This window comes from Channa argus, chromosome 17 (assembly GCF_033026475.1).
Source record: "Channa argus isolate prfri chromosome 17, Channa argus male v1.0, whole genome shotgun sequence".
Classification (NCBI taxonomy): domain Eukaryota; kingdom Metazoa; phylum Chordata; class Actinopteri; order Anabantiformes; family Channidae; genus Channa; species Channa argus.
This window is the reverse complement of record NC_090213.1, coordinates 2,171,735-2,196,336: the sequence shown is the minus strand read 5'-3', so window position 1 is coordinate 2,196,336 and position 24,602 is coordinate 2,171,735. Positions and strand designations below refer to the sequence as shown.

The following is a 24,602-nucleotide window of genomic DNA, read 5'->3' as shown; positions in this document are numbered from 1 at the left end:
CCCGCTGACCTCAACTCCCTTACTCAAGTCTACGATCCTTCCCGCCCGCCGCGATCTGCCAACGAACGACGTCTGGTGTCCGAGCACCGCATAGAAGACACCAAGCAAAACTGTTCAGCGCAATGATCCCACGATGGTGGAACGAGCTACCAAACTCTGCACACTCAGCAAAATCACTCCCAATATTCAAAAAACTGCTGAAAACAGAAGTCTTCCGCAGCTTCCTATGCACTTAAATCTCTTTAAAAAAAAATAAAAATAAATCTGTCTCGCACCTGCATGTCGTGAAATGTGAACACTTTTCTGACAGGACTTTGCTTTGGTGTTTTCTCCTTGACTTAGATTCTTGTGCCTTGTATCTCACTTGTAAGTCACTTGAGATAAAAGCGTCTGAGAAATGACTACATGTAAATGTAATTGACGCAAGAAGCGATCTGGGGGAGTCATGTAACAGATGCTACAAATCCTAAAGTTACACAAGTAACTTTTAGTTCCCTTTTTAAGGTGGATGGTCGGTGGGTGTTCACAGGTTTATGTGATTGTCATCCAGCAAAGTTCAAATCATGACATTTGAAGTTGAGAGACGGGTCACAGCAGTTGTTCCAAATTAAACAAGTGTCTGGTTTTAGTGTTGTTAGAAATAGTAATTCAGAGTACGTCACTCTGTACAGTACATTTTTAAGTACTGCAAAATTGTATTTAGTTGTGTGAGCAACACTTAATAAGCTTTGCTCGTAAGGTCAACTATGAGAATGTGCAGTTCACTTGGTTTAAACAGTTGGTTTAGCACCATGTTCTTTACCCGTTTTGTTTAAATTGGGGATTTTTCGGCCATTTCGACGCCACAGTTTAACTGCACAACTCACTTTGCTGGTCTAAAGTGAAATTATTTAGAGCTTTCTTGTCTCTTCTTGTCAACTTCTGTGTCCCTGAACACACTTAGTAATTCTTACGTCTTCTGATCTGACAGGTGGATCACGTAGGATATTCGAATAGTTGTTTTTTTGTACTTTTCTTGAGTTTTTCCTGAACCTCAGATCTTAGTAATCTTTTGTATTTAACATTATTCAAATAAGCTGCAACAAGATTTTGGTACTTTGTCTATTTATTGTATTGTTCCTTCAGTGCTATTATGAATTAGTTTAATTCTACAATTCTCTCCTTTGTTGACATGTCGAACCCTCTTTAGATCAGCATCAAGTCTTTGGTCTAAAAATCTGAATTGACTTAAGCGTCAACTCTCCACTCGTTTAGATTTAATTTCACAATAAAAGCACTGAACAGAAAAGTTAACAGGATCATTTAAAACCGAATTAGTTAAACTACATTCAAACAGCGACTGGTTACCTTTGGTGACCACCTCCCCTTCTGTTTCCTCTCCCACGTGGATCAGGGGGAGGGATGCTGCTTCATCAGCTTCATCCCACCTGGGGGGGTTCGCCCACGACAGGCGCTCGCCACCGTCAGACGCTGCTCTTCTTCTTCCGCTGACGGTTCTCGTCTCTGAGCTGCTTCCGCGTGGGTTGTCAGAGGGTCCTGCAGAAGTGGGGCTCGAGGTGCAAGGTGAAGACCCGCAGAGAGGCTGAGCGATGTCGCCCTGTGAGAACCACAGCAGGTTTCACAGGCAGCTTGGAGACAGTGGCAGAGTCAGGGATCATACTTTGTTACTCACATTTTCACATTCTGCCGTTTCCTGCTCGGAGTCCTGAGAACACGTGGACACACACTCTTCTCCGTCCTGATCGCTGCCCTCACTGTAGCACTCTGCAAGAACACAGAAGTGAAAAGGAACTTTGAAAAAAAAAAAAAGGAAGAAATGTGACATAACAACAACAGGATGCTCACACATCATACAAGCAAGTTAAAAATGACACACAGAATCTTTGTGGCCCATTCGGTTTTGGGTGGGGGGTCTTTTAGTCAGATGTCATTTTTTGAATTAGTTTTCACTTCCTTTTTGGTCGAGTGTATTTGCGGTCAGTTTATATTTAATGAACATGTTTCATTTCTGGCCCTTTAGCAGAGTTTTGTTTAATGTTTGAGTGTAGAGCTCTTTGCATTTTGTGGCTCATTGTAATAGTTTTGTGTGTCACTTTGTCGTGGTTTAGCTTTTTTCTCTGTGTGTGTGTGTGTGTTGGTTTTCCGTTGCAGAGGAGTCTGACCTTCAGCGCTGATCGCGTCACACAGCCCAGCAGCTTCTGACAGCTTGCTGATCCACCTGCAAACACACACGCTTGCAGTCAGCAACGCCACAATCGACACCAGTGACTAAACATTTCAACACTTTGCTACTGTGAAAAACTGAAAAAAAGAAAGAAGTTGTGAAAAGCACAATAAGACAAACAGGAAGTGGAACTAAACTCAAAGGGGTGAAAAAGAAAAGCATCGAGCGTCCGTGCAGAGCAAAACTGTAACTTAACTGTAACAGAACGATGAACCAAATGGAAGTAAAAGTTTTGAAACATGAGTCCGGGACAAACTGGAGGTTAAGTCACCGAATTACAGAGAGGAAATTGGGTGTTAATGTCCTGACGTGAAGCTGTCAGTTTATTAGGCACAGCTGTCCAAAACTAAGTCAGTTGGATCAAACAGTGGTGCAATAAATCCTCCTTCAGGAAAGTGATAATGTTCAGGTTTCAAATGTTTTGGGGAGGGGTTTGATTCACCTGTCCAGTCATTTTGGAAGATGTGGCCTGTCCTCCATCGCAGCATTCGCTGGATGTTGGCTGTTGTTATCAGCACCATAGCAGTGGGCCAGTAGGCGGCTGCTCCACATGCTAGCGATATGTTAACGTCTCAAAGTCCCGTCCAGTTCACCACCCGTCCACATCCTCAAATGGACCTCTAGTGCCTGGAGGAGTTACTGCAGCCTCCGGGTGTTGCCAGTTTCCCCACACTTCTCACTCATAACGCCTACGCCAGTAGGTAGTGGGCGACCAACCAAACCGCACGGACTGATCGAAACTGATAAGTAGCCAGTTCAATCAGCTCCAGAGTGATCCTACCGCCGAATCACGTCCTTCCCTCTGAACATTTTCACTGCCTGAAGGAGGATTTACTGCTGGCTGTTCCTAATAAACTGACGGTCTGTGTCCGGTAGGTGAGTGGCCACCTGACAGTGGTGCTAAAAAGGTATCACTGGGGCATCAGTCCTTCTGAAAGCTGTTCCTGTCAATCCGCACCAAACATCCATGTTGTTAGCAGCACTAAAAACTAAAAGAGCATCGCAGAGTGGACAAAACATGTTGCCTTGAACAAAACGAAATCAAATACTCACTTATTCATGTCGGTGAAGCTTTCGGCGGCGATGAAAATGGTCACAATCAGAGGATGAGTGGCTGTTATGGCACTGAAGCACAACACAGAAAGCTGAAAGTTACTTATTGTGAAGAGCAGCACGAGCTCTTGTTAGACTCAGACAGCTCAAGGCAGGGGCTGATGTCTTGGGGGGGGGGGGGTGTTGCACTGGCCTCAGGTTTATCTGTGCGAGTCTGTGCCTTGTACATGCACTTTGCTTTTTACATTTTGGGGCGTGTCCCATTTAGTTTGAAACAGACCCACTGTGGCCAGTTAACTGTAACAAGAGATAAACTAATGAGAATGAGTTAAGTTGAGATCATTCTACTGAGAAGCTGCATGTGTGAAACTTCTGCATGTGGAGGTCGTAGATCAGACTCGCTCTGCAGATTAGCTCCTTTCTCTGACATTTAACAGAAAGTCTGATTGCAGTCAGTGTGAAGGAGCCTTTAGCTGCAGAATCATACTGTTTGTGGTTTTTCTCTCCCAAACACACACACACACACACACACACACACACACACACACGCCGGCCTTCGCTAAGCGTCGCACAGGGCAAAACAAAAAACCACCATGTCGTACTGTTTCTTCCTGCACTGTTTGGCCTGTTCGATGGTGAAGCCGGACAGGTTGATGAATCCTTCTGCTTTCTCCGCCTGCACAGATGAGAGAGAGAGAGAGAGAGAGAGAACAAAAAGCCTCCGCTCAGAAACACTGTCAGCAAACCCTCCACTTCACTGTGACCTGCTGAAGTGTCCACATTTGGACCTGCTGGTGGCCTGAGAAGTCACTGACGAGGTTAATTTAGGACACTCTTTCTAAAGCTGAGAGCTAAAACCATTTCCAGCTACACCACATGCTTCCAAAACCATTTCCTGTGATTCCCCGTTTATAGCTAACAATCACACAACAACCTCTCAGGGTCATTTCATGTGTACTTGTGGTAACTGTCTATTTATGGTCCTTCTATCTTCCTCTGCAGCCATTTGACATTTCTTTGGGTTTTGTTAGTTTACTCTCATTTGTGTCTTTTTGTGTCTGTTCTCATTTAGCATTTTTTTAATACAGTCTATTTGGTTACTTTACATGAATTCATGTCAAGTTGTGATCGTTTGCGTTAGGTTTGACTTGTTGTGTCTTTATGGTAATTTTACGCCTCTGTGGTCACTTAGCACTTCTTTCTGTTAGTTTCGTTTCTTCTTTGGTACATTTGTGATGACTGTATCCATTTTTGCTCATTTGGTGTCTCTTTGTTGTCTTTCCCGTAGTTACCATCAGATAAACACTCACCAAATCACAAATAACATATCGTGTTAATATGGGTCATGTGTACTCTATTACACGTGCTCTTTGCCCCCTCTCATCCAATAGGAGGATGGTACGCAGCCCCGTTCCCTATGGAAACAGCCGGCAGCATCAGTGAGCCATTTGATGAAGGAGACGGGTTTGGACCCAAAGCAGCTTAAGAAAAACCCCCCGGGGCACGTGGCTGCGGTGGATGAGAGCTCGCAGTAGGATCCCTGCTGCAGGTAAAGGATGCAGAAAGGTTTCCAACAACAAGGAGGCTCCACGCAACCGATTAGCAAATGCACGAGCCACTTGTCTCAATTGGCTCCTGCAGCATCTGCTCGTAGTGTTTATCTCACCTGCGCTGTTTAATCAGAGTAAGAAGATGCAAACACGTCTTGACTTTATAAGCAGAATGTCTGTTGGGACGACTCACCACGTTGTCTGTGTACCAGTACAGACAGCTCTTCTGCAGGACGAACCAGGATCTCTTCCATTTACTCCCCAGGAAACTGCGACCCTCCTTCCTGCGGAGCAGCCAGCCCTGACAGTCCACCACACCCAGCTGCTTGACTGAAACACGCCGCCGACTCATGGCAGCGGTGGAACCTGAAGCAAAGGCAGCAGCTTGGATCAAACTGTGTCACAGGGTCAGGTTCAGATCCTCGCACCTGATCACAGACTATTAGCTTTAATTTGATTTAATTTGCAGAACATCCCTGACGAATAAAAGGCAAACCGGAACTTCTGATCAACAATTTGGCAAAGTGTTGCCTAAACATGAGCAATTACTGGTTGAAAGCCCACAAGTACTGATACTGCATTTAACTTTTTTTATTTTAACACAGTCCAAGACGCGAAGGGAACCGAAGCTTAAAACCTCAGACGAAACAACATAAGACTTTAATAATCCCGCGAGGGAAATTCACTAGAAGACAAAGAATAATAACAATAGAACTGAGAGTCATCATCTATTTGTTTAGTTTTTCCAATTTTAAACAGGACTCTGGCCTCAATTCTGCTCGCTACAATTGTCTCGAGGTACAGATGTGTCCTAGAAACACACATGGACGGAAACACCTGTCTCACCATAAAACAATAGTGTGTATGTGTGTTTTCATTGCACTTTACTGTTTGGACACTTGTTTCACGGCTTTTCATAGAGAAGGACATGTCTCATGTCTGCACATCAATCATCAGTCAAATCTGCACCGTTATCACAATGACTGTACTTCCTCTAATCATAGCTTAAGTTTTATTTGTCCAGATAATAGAATATCTTTCACTGCGACTTACTAACAATACAACACATAGACAAACTCTAAACTATGTTAGTAGAAAGTGCATAAACTGAAGGGACACAACCTACGTGAGCTCTTACCTGCAGCCTGGACGTCCAGCGGTTGGCTGTGCACGCAGCAGACTGGTGCTCAGCGGAGGAGGAACTACGTCGCGTCAGCTCTGCGTGAGAGACTTCATACAACAGCCCAGAAGGAGACCACACGTCAAAAATCACACTCACACATAGACGCATACAGATGCCACGCTGACCCCGCAGCATCCTTCCTGTTTCGCATGTGTTTTATGATCCTTGAGTTACTTCGCAGAAACGTCTGTTCACAGAAACCTCTTTGCTTTGTCGTCTACAAGTGAACCAGCTGTCCACCACAGCACGGAGACATGCAAACGTGTCTACTGTAAATGTCACAATAGCGGAAAAATGAAGGGCGGGGGGGGGTTATAGTGGAAAACTTAATATAAAAAAAAAGCACTAATAAAATGTTGCTGCATGCATGTTTGACCAGACTAAACCCTGTGCAATGATGCAGAATGCAGCACTTTCCCTTTTTTTCCTCCCAGGTTTAAACGTTTAGTATTGAACATAAGGTAAAACAATTACTGGCTTTCTCCAGTAGATGGAGACGTTACATTTTTTTTTAAAAAGCCTTCACCTTTGAACTTGGGGATTTATCTGCCAAAAGTTCCATATCAGCTGCACTATTTAATGACCTTGGGGAATCAGGAGGTTGAAGATATTGTGGAAACTCTAATCAAATGTCACCACCTGCTATTAAAGATCGATATTTCCAGTGGCGTTCAAGGACACTTTGTTCTTCTTTGTGTGTATGTGTATCAACATTTTCAACAATATACATTTAAATGAAACAATGACGTTTTAATGTACATTAAAATCCTGTTGTTACTGTTTGGACATCAGCGCGGGAACAACGTGGATGACAAACTAACGTTTGTAAAAGAAACGGTAAAAAAAAAAAGTGAAAGAGCAGGTGAACTGCCGAGTGGCGGTGGGAAAACCGATGCTCAGTGACGCTCTGAATCCATCTCAACAAGCATTTCACACGCTCAAAATGGCGACACCTGCCGTCAGATTCTTGGTATTACACGCGAGGGGCTAAACTAAAGGAGCGTGTTTGAATCCCAGCTGTTTCTACGCAGCCGTTGTTGATTTATTCAAATCGAATCTTTAGCTCAGAACGAGCAGGATATGAAGTAGATCCGATCTCTTCGGGGTGGGCACGTGCATTTTTCAAATGTTGAAAATTAATAGTTAATCACAATCTCTCTGTAGACTTCGATTATAATATAATATAATAATAAATTTTAAGTTAAAAGTTTTGGTTTGAAATACTCCCCCCCAGCACCGGTCAGTTCTATTATTGATGATTCATCTGTTTATCAATTATAAATCATAATGTAAATAAACTTTATTGACAGTAAAGTAAAAAAACAAATTAAAAACTTAGATTTTTCGAGCAATGAAGCAAAGCTTCGAACAGTCTCGTCGCGATGCTTCTGCTTCAAAACCTCGGTACTCGTTCGACTCATCTGCTTCCGGTGTTACGTCACTACCGCCAAGCGTCAGCGGGCTACGTGCAGCGTACGTGCTAACGTCAGAGAAGGAGAAGCAACTAAATGTGGCGAACTGTTTCAACGTGAAATCGCTGGACTGGATCTGTGTTGCAGATGTCCGTCATTCATTTCTTTCTAGTCAAAACAGACGTTCTCAAAAATCAGCGGGGCGCTATTCCTAAGACAAATGACGTCACTTTTGCCCTTCATGCTTTTGCTTTTAATTTCATTTATCCACAACGTCATTTTAGATAATAAGTCTTCTGGATACCTACAATAGAATCCTACAAGGACAAAGTCCCATTTTAGAGATCTACATCCATTATGTACTAGACATGATGTTACCAGCAGAAATTCAGAGTGACAAAAACATTCCTGATATCTAAAACGTCATTTTGAATATCCAACGTACATTGTGACTGGTAAAAGTGTCAATGCGAATATCCACAATTTCTATTATGACTAGTCAAAATCCAACTTGAGATATTTACGATTAGGATTATGAGTAACAACAATGCTGCAACAATCTACAAATGTTTTGTGGACTAGTAACAACTGGATCCGGGAGTTTCTCTAAGAAATGATGCTATTGCACATCGCAAAACAGTGATTGTAAATGTCTAAAATCACAACTATGTTCCTTTAGACCAGAAACATTTTAATTATGGATATTTGCAATATATACCCAGCCTAGTTATTAATTATTAAAATGGCCCCTTACACCTTTTAAGGGGTTTTCGATATCTGAAAAGTAATGAAATCAAAGTTGCAAATTGTGGATGACTTTAATTAGCTTTCTGACCAGTTATAATACAATTTTGTCTAAAGTGTGATTATAAATAAAACAATTAATTACTCTTCTAATAAGGGTTTTTGTTTTTAATAACCTTGCAAAAATGTGGGCCTTAAATGTTTTTAATAATAGTTGAAAATCTTACATTTAAAATGAAAAATACAAGACAATAAACTGTGCAAAAAGGGGCAAAAATGCAGCTGAGTTGCAACTTGTATTTCACTCACTTGTTCCAGAGGTTTCCACCATGTGAGTCTTCATCAGTATATGAGCTTTGCTCAATTGTCATGACACTGTTAAATGTGGAAAACAAAGTAAACATAGTTGAGGACAATTCAAGGACATTCAACTCTCTTGTCTAGTAGCAAAAGCTGTGAAGCCGGACTCATTTCAAGCAGCAGAGCCTAAAAATGTGACCAAAGCAAACTTATACATTGATGACTTTAAATCACTATTATAAGACTCACTAAACCTTTATCAAAGCTATTAATTCAAACAATGAATCTGTGTGTTAATGAGATTCTTACCAGTTTAAAAGAAAAGTCCACATTATAAAAATGTTTGCACTGACAGGCAGGTATTCTGACATAAAGTAATATTTTAAAATAAATTGCACTTTATTTTTGTGTTTTTTCGACAAAGCATTACAGAGGCGCCAAACTCAAGAGCTCCAATGAGAACAATTACACTGTGACAAAAAAAACACTGCCTAATAACATGGTAACATGGAGCTTTACAAACAAGATTATCCACATTTTTAATATTCTGAACAACAAGCAAATGATGGATTTTTTCTTCTATACAAGTGATACTGGTTTGCTGAGCTCTGTCTGTCACTACTTTTCCCATAATTATCGTCAGATTGGGAGGGAGGTCATGAGCAGCTCATCAAGTCGGAAAAACAAAATTGTACAAGCGTCAGCGCTCTTGCATATTGCTTTGTTAGTATAAAGGCACTCAAGATGAACCAGGAACACTTTCCAAAAGTAAAAGATGTTAGAGGAGGACCCTTAAAGAGCTCCTTCAATTGTAAACATCAGGAGATCTATGCCATTTCCCTGAGGAACTCCTTCAACCTCAAATATGAGAGTTCCTCAAACAGCCTTTAGAGGAACCACTGATGTTTGTTTTTCTCCTGAGTGCAGTAATCCACACTGAAATACTACTGGTTAGTTTTACCTGAAATTTTAAGCAGCTTCCAGCAGACTAACAGCAATAGTTAAGTGTAAAGCACATTTGAGATTTAAACTTGAATTTCAGGAAAAGAAAATCCTTAAAATGACAAAACGGCAATAAAGCCTCAATAAATCTCAATTTACTTTACCCACAAAAATAAAAAAATACAACATATCCTGCTGGTAAACATGTTATGAAGACTATGGTCCATTCTGACTGTTAATGCACTAAGTGTATTAAAAAAATAAATACATTTATAGGTTACTAATATGTTACAAAGCCTTGTGAAGTAGTAAGTGTAGCACTTATCTGATACCTTGAAAAGCAGTTTTCTTACATAAATGGTTAAAATCAGTTCTGCAGTGCTTGTTTCAACATTACAAAATCTCCATATTTACAAATGTGAAAGTTTAGAAGACACTACCAGCTCCTGAGATTGAACAGAGAAGGTGCTCTGATGCTCAGAACTGCCCAGTTTCTGGGAGTTTTGGAATCATTTTGATATAACTAATTCTAAATCGGTTTATTGATTCAGTATGAAACAAAATCTGCTGCAAACAAAAAACCGCTTCATTCTTCAGTAGATTCAGGCTGCAATATAAAGACCGTGAGGGATTTTTTCAGTGAGCAAAAACAAACCAATGTTTTCATGCACAGAGAAAAGTTGAATGTTTTCACATTTTCTCTTGGGTTTGAAGTCCTTGTAGTTCAGCGTGTCATTTAAATGTGTTTTACCAAAGCCTTAGTTTCCATACATTAGGTTCAAACTCAGAGCTGGTCCAAATATTTAATATTTGACTGTGATTGAGTTTTATTTAAAAAGAAAAAAATGTCTACATTTTCTTCATATTTACAAAGTCAATAAAAAGATGTAGACATTTCAGCAGCTTGTAATTTTTCTGAGATGCGTTGTCAGTGTTGATCATTCAATCACTCTGTAAAAGGAGCAGGTGCAGGACCAGTCCACTCCACTAAACCGTCAACCGGTCTTCAACTGGATCCAGTCAGTATAGGAAAGAAAAACATGTATACATCCAGGTGCAATCATCCGACAGTTCAGTCATGTCAACTGAAGTATTTGCTCGTTAGAATAAATGTCAGCTTACATGACTCAACCAGATACAGAGCACGGACTAAATAGAACCATTTCCATTGGGTTTTGGTTTGTTTGTCATGGTTCATCTGTGACGTCCATGTGTCTTAGTTATTAAAGAGCAAGGTGGACATACTGAATGGCAGCTTTCCACACAAACCGCATTCAGGGTTGGAATCTTAACTCGGATGCTGGTTATTAGCCCCAAATGAGGAACTGGTCATTCTGGAAAGTAAAAAACGGAATAGGAATAAATACAGTAGAAATGAAAACTATTCAGATGTTTTGACCTTTTCTACTTTTCAATCCAACAGTTCAAAGGTGGAAAACTACAAAGTGGAATAAGAAAACAAAAACAAATCTTTTTCCTGGTAATTTATTAAATGGACAATTAAACTCATAGGAATGAAATTGACCTTCCAGCATAAAGTTCACAAAGATGAGGGTCTCTGATGTTCGTAATCTTTTCATTCTTTGCAGACATTAGACCCTTCTCACCAAAATATTTTTGGGTCCAATCTGGAAGCTGGTTTTCCAGTAGTACTTCCATCTAGATCCACAAACACAATTTTTTTCAGCTGCTGAAGGTCCTGGACTTGATAGAGTAAACTTTTTAAAAACAAAGATCCTGTGGAACAGGCTGAGAATAAACCTCCCCCTGAATGAGCCAGACCACAAGAACTTGTCTGATCTAATACAATTTAAAGCAGGTTTTTCCTCCGTCAGTGACTAAGCAGCCTGAGACGTGCCAGCCAGCCGCTGAGCAGCGACGTTGAATGTTTGGCCTGAGGTGGAGAAACAGCAGCAGAGGTGGAGGCAGGAGACTTTCTGGATCCTGCCTCCTGGTACGGGATGGTGGCGCTGTTGTGCAGGTCGGCGTTGATGAAGCACTGGCTGCCCCTGATGTGGTCGACGCCGCGGGCAGACGGGTGTCCTCGGTACGGCAGAGGGAAGCACGGCTCCTCCTCTATGATGGTGCTGATCCCCTCGTTACTCAGGTATCGGTGCAGAATGTCCTGCCCTGTTCAGGAGGCACGGGAGCAGAAAAGTTAATGATTCATTCGATGATCCATCTTCAAACCTAGAAATGTTTTGTTTGACTTCCATATTTTAAAGTATAACTGCATTATAGTTAAAAACTGCATGTAGACACATTTTATTGATTTGTGTTACTTAAACATACAGTTTAAGTAGACATCTGTAAAAGTTTGGGGGTCACTTAGAAACTTCCCCAGTTAGATCAATAAATTAATAAACTTGCATGTGAGCTGGCAGTGTAATCTAAGACTCTGTCGATGTGACCAAAACCACCATTTAGCTAAATTAAGTCCTGTGCTGTTGTATATTGTATGTCGTATATCCCCTATAATGTTCTAGTATTTAATTCATTGTCCATAGTAATCCATAGTTTTTCTGTATAAAATTGGTTAAATGGTGGTGGGGAAAGTAACTGTCCAAGTCTAAAATGTTACACTTAATCAGGTTTTTACAATAACGCAAATGTAGCGGTTTGCTGTCTACAATTTTCAGCGTTTTTTGAACTGAGCCTTGATGGGTTACGAAGTTGTGTGTGACCAAGCAGTATAACAGCAAGTTGCGTGAGTAAATAGCAAACCATGCGTATAAGCTTTGGCTGACTCAGAGTCAGCTTATACCTTTTTACGTCTGGAAGTCACAGCACAACATGTTGTGAAAGAAATGTTGGCTTTAAAAAAAACAAATGCTGAGAAACACAGTGGACTGTTCAGATTTTTAAAAAGCCTACCAGACAAAACTGCCTACAGTAAGTGTTAAAACCCTTTCACTCATTTTGTGCTAGAAACTACGATGCAGGGATCCAGCTGTTTGATGAGCCAGTGTATGTTTTTTCATACGTTAAAGCAGTGGTGATGAAAATCTTGCCTTGCATTAGAAACGCGTAGGAGAAAACACAATTTTATCAATCACATTCCAAAATCAAATACATGTAGAAATCCCCTCCGGTTTTTGCCTGGGGTCCTAACATGGGGTCCTACTCTGCGTGTACATTTTTGAGTAGCCATTCCTCCAACTATGGTGGCCACTGGCTCTGCTCTAATCTCTAAACAAAACTAAAGTTCTTCACTTCTAGAACAAAGAAATCCTGGCATATATTAAGTTATAGACTGACTTTAACACGGTCCTTAATGTGTCTTTAACTTAAAACCCATTAACAGCTTCTTATCTTGGATAAACTGCCAACACACACAGATTGAAAACCCACAGTTTGTTCATCAAGGTGAAACTCTGTAGAAACCAAACTGAAATGTGACTGAAATCAGCTCCAGCAACGCAGCATCAGCCTCCTGGGTTAATTATCGACAAGGTAAAAATTCAAAGCACGCAGCTCCCGACCTTTAATAAGGCCAACGGGCGGCTGTAACTGATAACGGTCAGATTACAGGCGCTCGGCTGCGTCTGGTTCAGATGGACAGGTGGAGCTTACCTTTACACCCCGGAGCCCCCGGCCTGGAGGACGAGTCCGACGCACCTGAAAACGACTCCACCGGCATGGAGACGGGTCGAGCTTTACCTGCAGACACAGCAGAGTTTTAAATGCCGCCATGTTGTTTGTGTGTTTACATTGAAACGTTCTCCCTCCTGCTCCCACTCAGCATCGTGTTAACATGAGCCTTTTCACAATGTTTCACTAATATTTTTTTAGTGTGCAGCACCACTTCTGTTCTATGTAACCTCCATGAAGTTCTCTAAGAAGTTTCATATTTTTATGATTTTACCCATATCATTACATTTATATTCAGATCATTAACATGTTTAAATCTAAAAATGGAATCGCTGGACACAAACAATCATTCTCCACAGAAACCAGACCCTGAAAAGTACCAGCAGTTACAGATCATCAGCCTCTTATGTCTGCACATTGAATGTGAAGCTATAGCACATTAGCGGCAAACTAGCATAACTTAACACCAACATGGAAACAAGGAGAAACTACCAGCCCTAGCGTTATCGGACCCCCCCCCACCTCTAAAATCTATAAATCACCATGCATGATGTCGTTTGGTTATTGTGTATAAACATGGTGATTTTACGGAGGTTGGTTTTTGGGTTGCAGTTACAAGTGAGAGAACTTATACATCTATTTACGTGCTCGTGCACTTACAGCGTGCAGAGGGGCGCTGTCGGAGGCGGACAGGGCCTGCCTGGTTTAGTTCAGATGGAGGGCTCACATGCGTCCTTCTGTTGTCCTCACAAGTGAAGCGTCGCCGGACGTCTGAATCCAGGCAAGAGTTTGGAGACTTTGGCCTTATTTTCACACCCGCAGACGTGTTCACGCTCCCATCTCTGTGAAAGAAAAACAGGAAATTATTTCATCGTGCAGATTTACTGAGCCACTGCAGCACTTCTCTTTAGTTTCTTTAAAACTACTTTTCTACTACTAATACGACTTTTAAAGAAACCTGTTTTAAGTAACAGTGTTTCAATGTATAAGTAGAAGAGTAAAACTACACATGCTTTTCTCAAGTTTCCTTGGAGCACTGTTACATCGGTCTGACACTCACACTGGTTCGTACGGTGCCGCGGGGGGAGGAGGGATGTACAAATCCAAGATGGGTGTCTTCTCTCTCTTCTCTGGAGCATCTGAGGTTTCTGGCTGTCGAGATCTGTAGAGACCCGGAGCTCCCTGAAAGGTCTAGAATTTAAAAAAAAAAAAAAGTGACCGGGAACATATTACTGCGCAGCTGGTAGATGCCCTTTGAACAACCAACCAACCAACCCTCCTTTCAAATGCCCAGTGTTCCTTAATTGCAACCAAGCAGACAAATGTGCTGCATTTACTTCAAATCTGTGAATTTTGTACTCTGTAGTGCTTTTATTTTACACAGCAGATGGAGGATGTGATGAGGCCATTTTTAGTGTGTTATAAAACCACAGTAAGATATTGCAACTCAGAACACAGCTTATGAAGCTCTTCTGTTTCCTTTGTCCCCTCAAGAGTTTCGCCGTACAGACCTTTGTCTCGCCTTTGATGTAAAAACACATCTGATACTGATACTTTATTTCACTTGAATGATCTATTCACCCAACTCTAATAATTACAGAATTTGGAGGAAGTTTATTTTGCGTCCAAAATGATTTCAGTCCAATAATAAAGTAATGACTGGGCTGAGTACTAACAATGGAGATGCACATGCTGATGCAAGAGACCTTTGAACTGAATGATGTGAGTGCGGGTGAGGTAAGGACCGTTTTGATATCCAAGATTAGACACTGAGGTCATCAACCGGGCTGTCAGGTGGCATTTAAAGACCCTATATTTTCCAAACACACACATCCTGGACCTCCATTAGTACAAAAACCCCTGGGGGTAATTAGGTGAAGTCAGAATTGTCACATTAGTGTAGTTAGTTTATGGTTCACCAACATCTGACATCAACAAAGCCTCATATTTCAAGTGTTTTCTACCCTTTATTTCTTTGAGGAAATGGGAAGAAGGAGCCCATTGTTCACCCACACAGCTCAGCAGAGCAGCACACTGGGTGGATACTGTAACATGTCCAGTGCTGTTTACGCTGACTACCAGTAACTAAGAGAAGGGTTAATGAAATAATCTGCTCCACAGGTTTAGGGCCTGGCTCAATAGCACCAAGCTGAAGGGACTGAAGGTTTTCATGACTAATGCTGTTTTCAAACAGATGAGGATTCCATATTGGGCTGCAGATGTATGGAGGTGACGGCTGAAGCCCCAAGATAGTGCTTTATCAGTGACTAAAATAAAACTGAAAGAAAAAATTAAAAGCAAAATATGCAGCTGCTTGTGCATCTGTGTGGTGGGTTTGAGTGCTTCGCAGAAACATGAGAAATCTCATGAGACATGAGACTTCTCCACCGAGGAGAAAAGGCTCGATGTTTGACCTGCGGTCGGGGCAGCTCACCTGTACGAGCGGTGGTCTCCAGCGCAGGTTTTTTAGAGGAGCCGGTGCAAAGTTGCCAAAGGTCCCAGATGGTCTCTTCTTCACCACCAGGGCGACACTTCCAGACTCTGTCCTCAGCTTCCCCACCAGGTGCTTCAGCTGCCAGCCAACCTGGACAAATCACATACATTAAAAAGAATAGTAATTATTCCTGTTCACTTTGTTGGCGAGAGCAAGATGGCAATACTACATGTATGTCCTATAAATCTTAATGAGAACATACATACGTAGGTTCATTTTCCAAATGTTAAACTGTTTGTTTGGATGTTTGGCTTTACCACTGTCTGTTTGTTGACTTGAATGACTTCATCTCCAGCGTGAATTCTCTGGGTTTTGTCTGCAGGTGACTGAAGGGCAGACAGAGATTTAATGTTTGAAAAGCAAACTGTAGAAATTGAAAGTGTCACAAAACTAGGTTAACGACTAAACACTCACATTCTCTGTTGTTCCTGTAATAACATGAAGTCCGTCGTAGGTGGATTTGATGTAAATTCCCTGTAGAATTAAACACATTTAAAGCGCTCAGTGTTTGAGGATGTACATGTGAATCTTTCTGTATAAAAACATGTCGTGGTTTCTCTGTCATTCCTAGCTACAGTGGTGGTTGTGGGGTTTTCCTTTTGTACCCACATCTGTTTCTGTTTCTGTCTTGTGCTGATTGTGGTTTATGGTGCAGTAATGAAATACCTGTTAGTGTTTCTCACTGGAAGTCGGGTTAAATGGGTTTATCTTTTTACAGTAGTTGCTGCTGATGTGGTCTGAACGTAAATAATGTCCGTCGTGTCTTTGCATTCTCTGTTTGGTTTGAATGTAACATTGTGTGGGCTCACCAGTCCCTCTCCAGGCTTGATGTTGGTGATGTGAACCTCCTCCAGACAGGCCATCTCATTTTTTGAGGGGTCAGAGGTTTCCTGGACCGTCTTCTCACAGACGCCATTTAGTGCTCGTGACTGAAACACACAGGGGAAAAAAAAAAGATCAATGACTAAATGGTTTGATTGGGGAAACATTTCCCCTCAATTAAAAATGCTAAATACATTCAGTTACAGATTGAGGGGGACCTTGTTATGTTTTGTGAGATATTTTTATGTATTTATGTGGCTTTGGTAAATGAGCAATTTAAAGTCAAAACCAAATCAACCACATCAGAACAGGGTCCCCTAAAAGGGTCTAAATGTTGCAGTGCTGGGGTCTTAGACTGTTCTGTTGATCAACCAGCAGCAGGATCCTCCAGGAGCCTGAGGCCTGCACAAACACACCGCAGTCTCATCTCATTACACTGACTAGACATTAAAACCTGTCACCCTGCAAAAAGTGGGTACAGATAAAGAAGCGTGATGGGAAACTCAGAGGACATAAGGGCAGTTAAAAACCGAAAGCTTGGAAAGTGAGTGACCATCAGCTGATTCAGTATTCTGGGAACAACTGAGCAACCAACAGGAAGTGTTATCTAAGACAGGAAGTAGAAGGCCCTGAGCTGAATAAACAAACCTGCAGCCACACACACACACACACACACACACACACACACACAGTAACCAACACTATGGGAAACAGTACAAGACAGGAAAAGGAAAATGTGTGTTAGCATCTCTAGCATCAGAACTAGAAGCCGAACTCACCACTTCCAGAATCTTCTCCTCCATCTCATAAACAGTACAGTCCTGTAATTAAAGAGACACACAGAGATGTCACACAACCAGTACCAGGTCATAGGGAGCACAATTAAAACACGTGAAACACAGGTAGGTTTGTAGTTAAATCAATAACATGATTTATTTCTTGAGCGTGCAGCTTGTATCTAAAAATTTCTTACAGCAGCACTGAAACAAACAAGGGATAACTGACGGCACTAAACAAGCCATGAAAATGAGGAAAAGAAAGAAACTGTTTCCTCATTTCAAACGAGAGCTGAACAAATGTTCAAAATGACTTCAGGGTCTAGTTGAAGGAAACCTACAGAAATATAGGGTTGTAGCCGTCACTGTCATGTCGTCGTTAGTATTTCAGGGAATAAAGGAGATTCAGTGACACCATGTAGGAACCTACGTAGGACCTTCACGTGTTATATTACCATTTGTGGTGTTTTATGCTAATGACATTTTTAATTCCCTTTGGAAAATGGTTGAAGATAATTCAAGAAGAATTTTAAAAGAAAATGGAAACAGAGTTCAAGTTGTCCAAACACCAGAGACCAACTAAGACACATTTTGTTGTGAACTGAGGCAGTTTTCCTCTTCAGTAATTAGTTTGTAGAACTGTGAGTGTGGTAAACAGAGAGGAATTGAAAAAAAAAAAAACACAAAGGGAAACAGCGGGAAAACAAATATTTGAGAAATGACAGCCTACAGGAGAGTGAAACCCGAGGGAGTGACAGCAAACGCCTCCCAGAGACACTGAGGATTCCTCCTGTGGCTGGTGAAATAACAGCTGCCTGTAAACACGCTGACAGGTTGATTGCATGACAGTGCGGCAGGGCGACGCCTCAACACTGCACGAGAACCCTGCAGTCACATGGAGGGAAGTGACAACGCTACAAAAACTTCACTTCAACCATGACGCCTAATACAAAATCTTTACATTTCCCCTTTTGCTTTTTCCCTAGTGGTAATATGGCCACTGAAAATACACCATCCTCCTGTTTGATAAAAAAAAAAAAAAAAACAGATGAGAGCATTTTTTAAAAATAAAAGTAATAAAGTCTTTGATATGAACAATGAGCCTGGAGCTGAAAGCCACAGACTGTAAGATTTACTAAAACAACTGTTCAAAGAGCTTCTTTCTGCATTCGCCCGCTTGTCTCCAGGTTTTCCATGTCGCAGCTTGTCAGCTGCAGTGTGTGCGTTTGCATGGACGTGTGTTGTCAGGAAGGTGGTGATGAGTGAAGGAGAATTCCCACCTGTGGTGGAGTCCAGCTGAAAACCCAGCGGATATTAGAAACTAAAATCTTCAATCGAAGTGATGCTTATGGACTAAACTGCAAACTGGTGGAATTACTTCAAACGCACGGAGAATGACAATGTGATCGGACATTTACCACTGCCCTTGAATTGGTTCTTATCAGCGAAATATTTGGTGTTTACATTTGAATTCTAGCTAATATCTTAGGGAAGTTTAACAAAAGGCTTTTAGAATAATGCACAAGTTATTTTTAAACTTAAAAAAATGAGAGCAACACTTTTATTTCACACATTCTACATTGGCCTAATCATTTTCTAACATAGTAAGCATTTTTTAAATCTTTGCTGTTATTTAGTTGTTAATTTGAATATGAGGCAAAGTGTAAATTGCTTTAGTTGTTAACTACCAGCTCATTATATATGAGTTACATATTTTTAACATTTTATATTTATACGTTTGTCGCAACAGTTTCTTTCTGTTTGTTAACCTTAACCCTGCTAATTAACAGATCTATACCAGTTTATTCATTAAAAAGTATGAGAAGGGTTTCCAAGATATTATCTGTAAAATTATGGACCTGTACATAAACTTATATCTGAAAGCTTCATCATCAAAAGGACTTTGTTCATGTAAACAGCAACTGTCTGGTACAACATCAAAGCTTAAGAATAACAGAGATAGTGAGATAAGAAGTTTCATTTCAGTTCACAACCTTGGTCGTCAAGGCGTCATGTAGCCATGATGTTAATGAAGGTCAGCAGGTCAAACACCCAATAACGCTGACGAAAGCACAGTGGTATTAGAGCCTTACTGACCTTCTGGACAGTTGAGGTGAGCTCCAGGCACAGTTGGATGATTCTACTTTTGGTGGAGGTGAAGTCGTTGGCACTCGTCAGTGGGGTCCTGGAAAGAGAGGATGTTATTGCTATAGTGGAGTGATGGGTAAAGAAACCATGAACCATGGACCCTGTTTGGTGGTTCAGGAGTTCAGAGGGCTGAGCTGTAAAAGCCTGCTCCACTCTGGTTGCTAAGATACAGGGTAACAAGTAGCCAAATCTGTTCAAACCCTGGTCCAGTTGTGTACTCGAGTTGAACCTTCTGTCAAATAAGCCAATGCACTTAGAGTAAATTGACATTGGACTTGCGGCTACTTGCTAATGCAACAGGAGATGCTTAATCCATGAGTCTTTTTTTAAATGAGTAAATATTAAATAGTAACGTTTAGATGAGTGGGTATATCCACAGCGCAGCCAAGAACTTTAAACGAAATCCAGTATGTTGTACTTATTTTCTGCCATCAGAGCTTTGCTCCAATAGCATCAAAGGAAAATTGCTTTCGCTTGTTGCAATGACAAATGCCACCAGCAGCAGATTTTGTCAGCTTGGCCACTGTCTCATTAATCTACTTTCTCCAAGCCTGTACTCTGCATATCAGAATCAATTTGGCGAAAAGAAGCGTCACTTTGTACATTTTGAGCCACGACACTGATAAAGCCTCTCAGGTGAAACAATCAGCATATCATACACCAAATCTAAGATAATCAGGTTAATAGTTTTGACTCAGGACCTTCAGGATTTGGAGCAATTAGCCCCCTTGAATTCTGCATGGCCTTGCAATGCAGAACATCAAAAACCATTGGAAAATGTATCGTTTTTTTCTCTTGTTTTTTAAGTAAAGCTATTAGGCGTTTTACACCACACCAGTCACAAAAAAAGGTCTGAAAAATCCTGGAGAGACTGATTAATGTGTAATGCTTTTGTTGCCTTACACATCTGAATTTAATCGTTGCATGTTTTCATTAGCTTTGAATCCTCACATGTTGAAAGCTGAAATTGGTCTGATTTAAAATAATCCATTTGTAACAAACAGATTCAATAGCGGATTCAGATGTGTGTCTTTCAGATGTCAGGTGTGTTGTGCGTGTCAGAGATTGTAACAGCTGCAGTGAAGCAGGAATGTTCCCCAAGCTGATACAAGTTCCTGCAGACAGAGAAACGCATCTACAGCTGACAGACGCTTCATCGAGGACCAGCACTCATACTGTAACTGTGTGAGACTGTATGTGGTGATGCACTGTTACACTCATGTAAATCTCACTCGCAGCCAGTCAGGACACACAGATCTAGGATTCACAAACTGAACACATACAAATGATAAATAATGTTGGGCATCTTGGAATTATTACACTACGTGGGTATAAGGAGACAGAATAAGATGACCTCATGAATGATCTTGTGTCTACCTGTCCAACCAGGCCAGCAGGTTCTTGGCAGCCCCAATCAGCTCAACCACGGCGGTCAGGAATTCGTTGGATGGCTGATGGGAGTTTTTGTTGTGATATGCCGGGTTCTTCCGACGCTGCGACACAGCGCTGTTCAGGTTGTGGTAAGCCGCTCTCATCTTTCCCACCATGGTCTTGAGGTTGTCCGACTCCACGCCGTAGTTCTAAAAAATATCAGATGCTACATTTTAAACATAATCTGCACATTATCAATCTACGGGACTGTAACAGCTGTAGTGTGCAGGGTTGGAAGCTGTGCTGCTGTAGTTTTCTCATGTTCCATCAGTAGCATGATGTTCCTGTACATCCAAACATTTCCCACCAGCCCCATCAGCTCTGGATGCCCAAATTTGACATCAACAAAAACATTAAACTTATTCAATAATCAGACATGGTTTGTCCATATTTCTTAATTGCGTAAAGCCATTTACACCAAATAAATTGAAATAGGAGAATTAAAGCACCTGCAGCCAAACCAACATTTAACCTGTTGACTGACAGCACTGTAAAAAAAGGACATTCACATTAACAGAACAAACAAAGATGAACGTGGAATCAAAGTGTTAATCGGACTAAACACAAGTTTCAATCTCATTTCCAATAAAACAAAAGAAAAACTTCATTCTAAATTACAGAAATGCAACTTTACAGCTGCAACTACTGATTATTTTAATAACTTTTCTAAGTCATATGGTCGTCATTTTCTTGTACTTGTGTAATCATCTATAAAAACATCGGAGCTAAAGTCCAAAAAACCTTTTAAATGTCTTTGATTTCTCCAACCAATAGAATAAACCCCAAAGTTTGGCATTTTTGTTTGAAACATGACATGATAATCAAAATAATCATCTTTCAACTAATCACTGGAATCGACTTGTATGTCAACAAGCAAGTCAGTGAAAAGAAAATGACGATTTACAGGAGGTTGACATTTGAATCACAGTCCATAGTTAATAACATTACATTTTGGCTCGGTGGTCATATCCGTTGTGACAGACATTTGTGCAGTTACGTTGTTGGACCTTCAGCTCTACAACATGAGTGAATGAGTCTGATTTGGCCGAACGTGTTATGGCTACATTGTAAAGCTGAACAGAGTGATGGCAGAGAGACATCACACATGAACAGGAGATTTATTTATCTTTTAGGCTTCTTTTCAAAATAAAGGCCCCAACTTAAAAGGTGCTCCGTTTCCTCCATTCTCCCTGGAGTCTCCCTGGGCTGATGAGCAGATATTGTAGCAAACCTCTATAAACAACTCCTTTATGATAATAAACCTGAAGTGAATTAGGTAAAAAAAATTTTGAACTATGAAGCCTCAGATGAAAAGCCGAGCATCTGACATAAAGCATAAAACTGCAGGAACAAAAGTGCGATGGCTCCTCAGCTACATGCTTCTACACTGTGCTTGAATGCTTGTATGTTTGTGTGTGTGTCAGAGGAAGGGTGGGGGGTCTCTCTGAGAGGAGGGTGGGGTCACATCTGTTTCCTGGTCCACACCGGAGAGCAGTAAACGCAGCTCTCCAATGCAAAAAATACCCACAACACGTCACTTGACCTTCATTTCAGTCTTACAGGAAAACTCTCCCTAAAACACACAAGCTACTGTTGTTGTGTTCTCTATTCACGACTCTCTTCTTTATGAAGTCATATCCATATTGTTACAGAGGCCACCATGTGAATATGATCAAAGGATTAAAAGAAAATTGTCCCAAGTAAATGCACAATAACATGTGAGGACGTCACATTCACTGTGAAGTCCTAAGAACATGAGCCCACCGTCTCTCACGTCCCTCATCCCGACGCAGACGCCGCTCAGCTTTGGTGATGTGGCGTTTTAATGAAAATTGATGTAATAAAACAGATGTTTAGATTTCATTTAATTGATTGTGAAACAGAGAACAATGTAAATAGAATTAGGGAGTTTGATTAGATTAGATTGATGTTTGATTAGGGATAAATGATTGTTTAAATCTGAATGGAATTACATGACATTTTATTGTCATGTTTCCACGCTGGTCCGTGGTCTGAAGCATTGTTTTCAGGTTTTCCGTCTGTCCAGTTCTCATGAATGTGAAATCTCATCTTCAACTTTAGAACTAAAGTCAACTTGGACTCTAGGATGAGCTGATTAAATCGCTGATTAAACTTTGGTGATCAATGGTAAATGGTCTGCACTTCTATAGCGCTTTTCTACCTATTGGTGGTTTACACTGCTTCTCATTCACACTCAAAATTACTCACACACACACACACACACACACACACTATGCAGCTGGTCAACACTCACCAGGAGCAACTGAGTAGTGGTTCAATGTCTTGCTCGAGCGAAGTTCGACATTTGACTGGAGGAGCCAGGGATCGAACCAACAATACTGTGGGATTGATGGACTACCGCTCTACCTCCTGCACCACTACTTCAATGTGACCTGTGACTAATAATTTAATTTCCAACAAGCTGAGCTTATTTCACCCCATTAGAAGACTTTGGACTTACTGATTAAAAACAGACTGACAACATGAGCACAAATCCAAGAAATGTGACCTTTGCTCTTTTCAATTAGTTGTAACTTGAAATCAGATATCAAATATGTTGCAGATCTTTATCCTGTCTTCTGCCAGCTAGCCTGACTTTACATATTCGTACTGTCGAAGCTGCTGGACACAAGAGTAAATAACCGTCGAAGCTTTATTATCCAGCTGTATACAGTAGTCACAGTATACAGTATCCTGTCATAACTGTCTCACTGCTGTGGTCGGTGTCTCTCATTTTCATTGTTGTCAGGCTTCATTTAAAAAGGCTGCTGGATTAACTGGATTGCACCATTAAACCTCAGCGCTGACTGTAAATCCTCCTTTTCACAGTTGCAGCTCATAAACAGCTGACTGAGAGGCTCTGTCTGCAGCTCAACACTTATGTTTCAAACAAACAAGAACTTTGTTGGGACAAAGAAAAGTTCTGTTTAAGTTATGGAGAGTTGGTTTCAGCTGAGGACAAATATTGTGCAATGAACATTTTATAAAACATGAAGACATTTTGCAAATTTTGTCTATATAATATAACTGCAACCCTGAGAAATCAAGTGTTGAATGTATGTAATAAAGAAATGTAATACTACTCATGTATGTGCTCGTTTAAGTCTGTCACTGCACACTTTTTTAGAGTGGGAGCAATAAAAGCAGCACTGCGGGTGTTTATTTACATCAGCACATTCCCTGGCCCAGAGTAAACCACTGCTATCAGAACATGTCATAAAGTGAAATGAAGCAACTTCATGGCTCACAGTCTACATATCTACACATTGACAGTATGTAAAGATGAGGAGAGCTTCATTAGACATGCAGGGACATGCACACATATTTTGGTGCCCTCATATTTAAAATATCAAATACTTTTGGGTGACAGACAATTTTATTAAATTCCGTTTGGTTTTTCTTTTTGCATGTAATTACTTTGTCCAGCTTCACGATCTTTGATTTACAAAGATTGACACAGTGGAAGCAAAGACCGTTTGTCCACCGAGTAGCAGAGAGCAACTACAAACTGGAGCATGCTGACAGAATTGGGATGTGACCAAAAGATTATCTGGAGTAATGTTCATATATTAACACGACTATTAACACAGCGATGCTTCATCGCTGCTGGAAATGCATAAATAACGCCCACTAAGATGATTTGATACTGGAGTACTGGACCAGTTAAGTCTAACCGCAGTATTTGGGAACATGCTTAATGCAGAGCTTAGAATTTGGTAAACAGGACTATCAGATCCTCCCTGAATTTTCTGTCACCGTCTTGGTTATTATAACGACGCCTGTACAATAAACTGACAGTAAATTACATTAACACGGAACAAGGAACATTGGACTGGACAGAAACTGTGAGTCAACATTGTCCAAATAAACTCCTGAAACAGTATTTCTCCGTAAACACCTTCATCAAACAT

General features: G+C 40.9%; 1 protein-coding gene across 1 annotated transcript in view; it reads right to left on the bottom strand.

Annotated features, from left to right (window-relative positions):
* Positions 1–24,602, bottom strand: part of LOC137102888 (connector enhancer of kinase suppressor of ras 3-like) — a 39,622-nt gene that overhangs the window by 1,879 nt on the left and 13,141 nt on the right. Inside the window, exons 3-19 of the mRNA XM_067482820.1 lie at positions 20,617–20,819; positions 19,189–19,276; positions 17,095–17,136; positions 16,303–16,422; positions 15,908–15,967; positions 15,751–15,819; positions 15,434–15,583; positions 14,060–14,190; positions 13,660–13,841; positions 12,982–13,068; positions 11,242–11,538; positions 5,021–5,193; positions 3,880–3,953; positions 3,278–3,349; positions 2,163–2,218; positions 1,673–1,764; positions 1,348–1,597 (exon numbers count right to left, since the gene is read on the bottom strand). Of these exons, the coding sequence (XP_067338921.1) occupies positions 1,348–1,597; positions 1,673–1,764; positions 2,163–2,218; positions 3,278–3,349; positions 3,880–3,953; positions 5,021–5,193; positions 11,242–11,538; positions 12,982–13,068; positions 13,660–13,841; positions 14,060–14,190; positions 15,434–15,583; positions 15,751–15,819; positions 15,908–15,967; positions 16,303–16,422; positions 17,095–17,136; positions 19,189–19,276; positions 20,617–20,819 (2,146 nt within the window). The remainder of the gene's footprint in view (positions 1–1,347; positions 1,598–1,672; positions 1,765–2,162; positions 2,219–3,277; positions 3,350–3,879; positions 3,954–5,020; positions 5,194–11,241; positions 11,539–12,981; positions 13,069–13,659; positions 13,842–14,059; positions 14,191–15,433; positions 15,584–15,750; positions 15,820–15,907; positions 15,968–16,302; positions 16,423–17,094; positions 17,137–19,188; positions 19,277–20,616; positions 20,820–24,602) is intronic.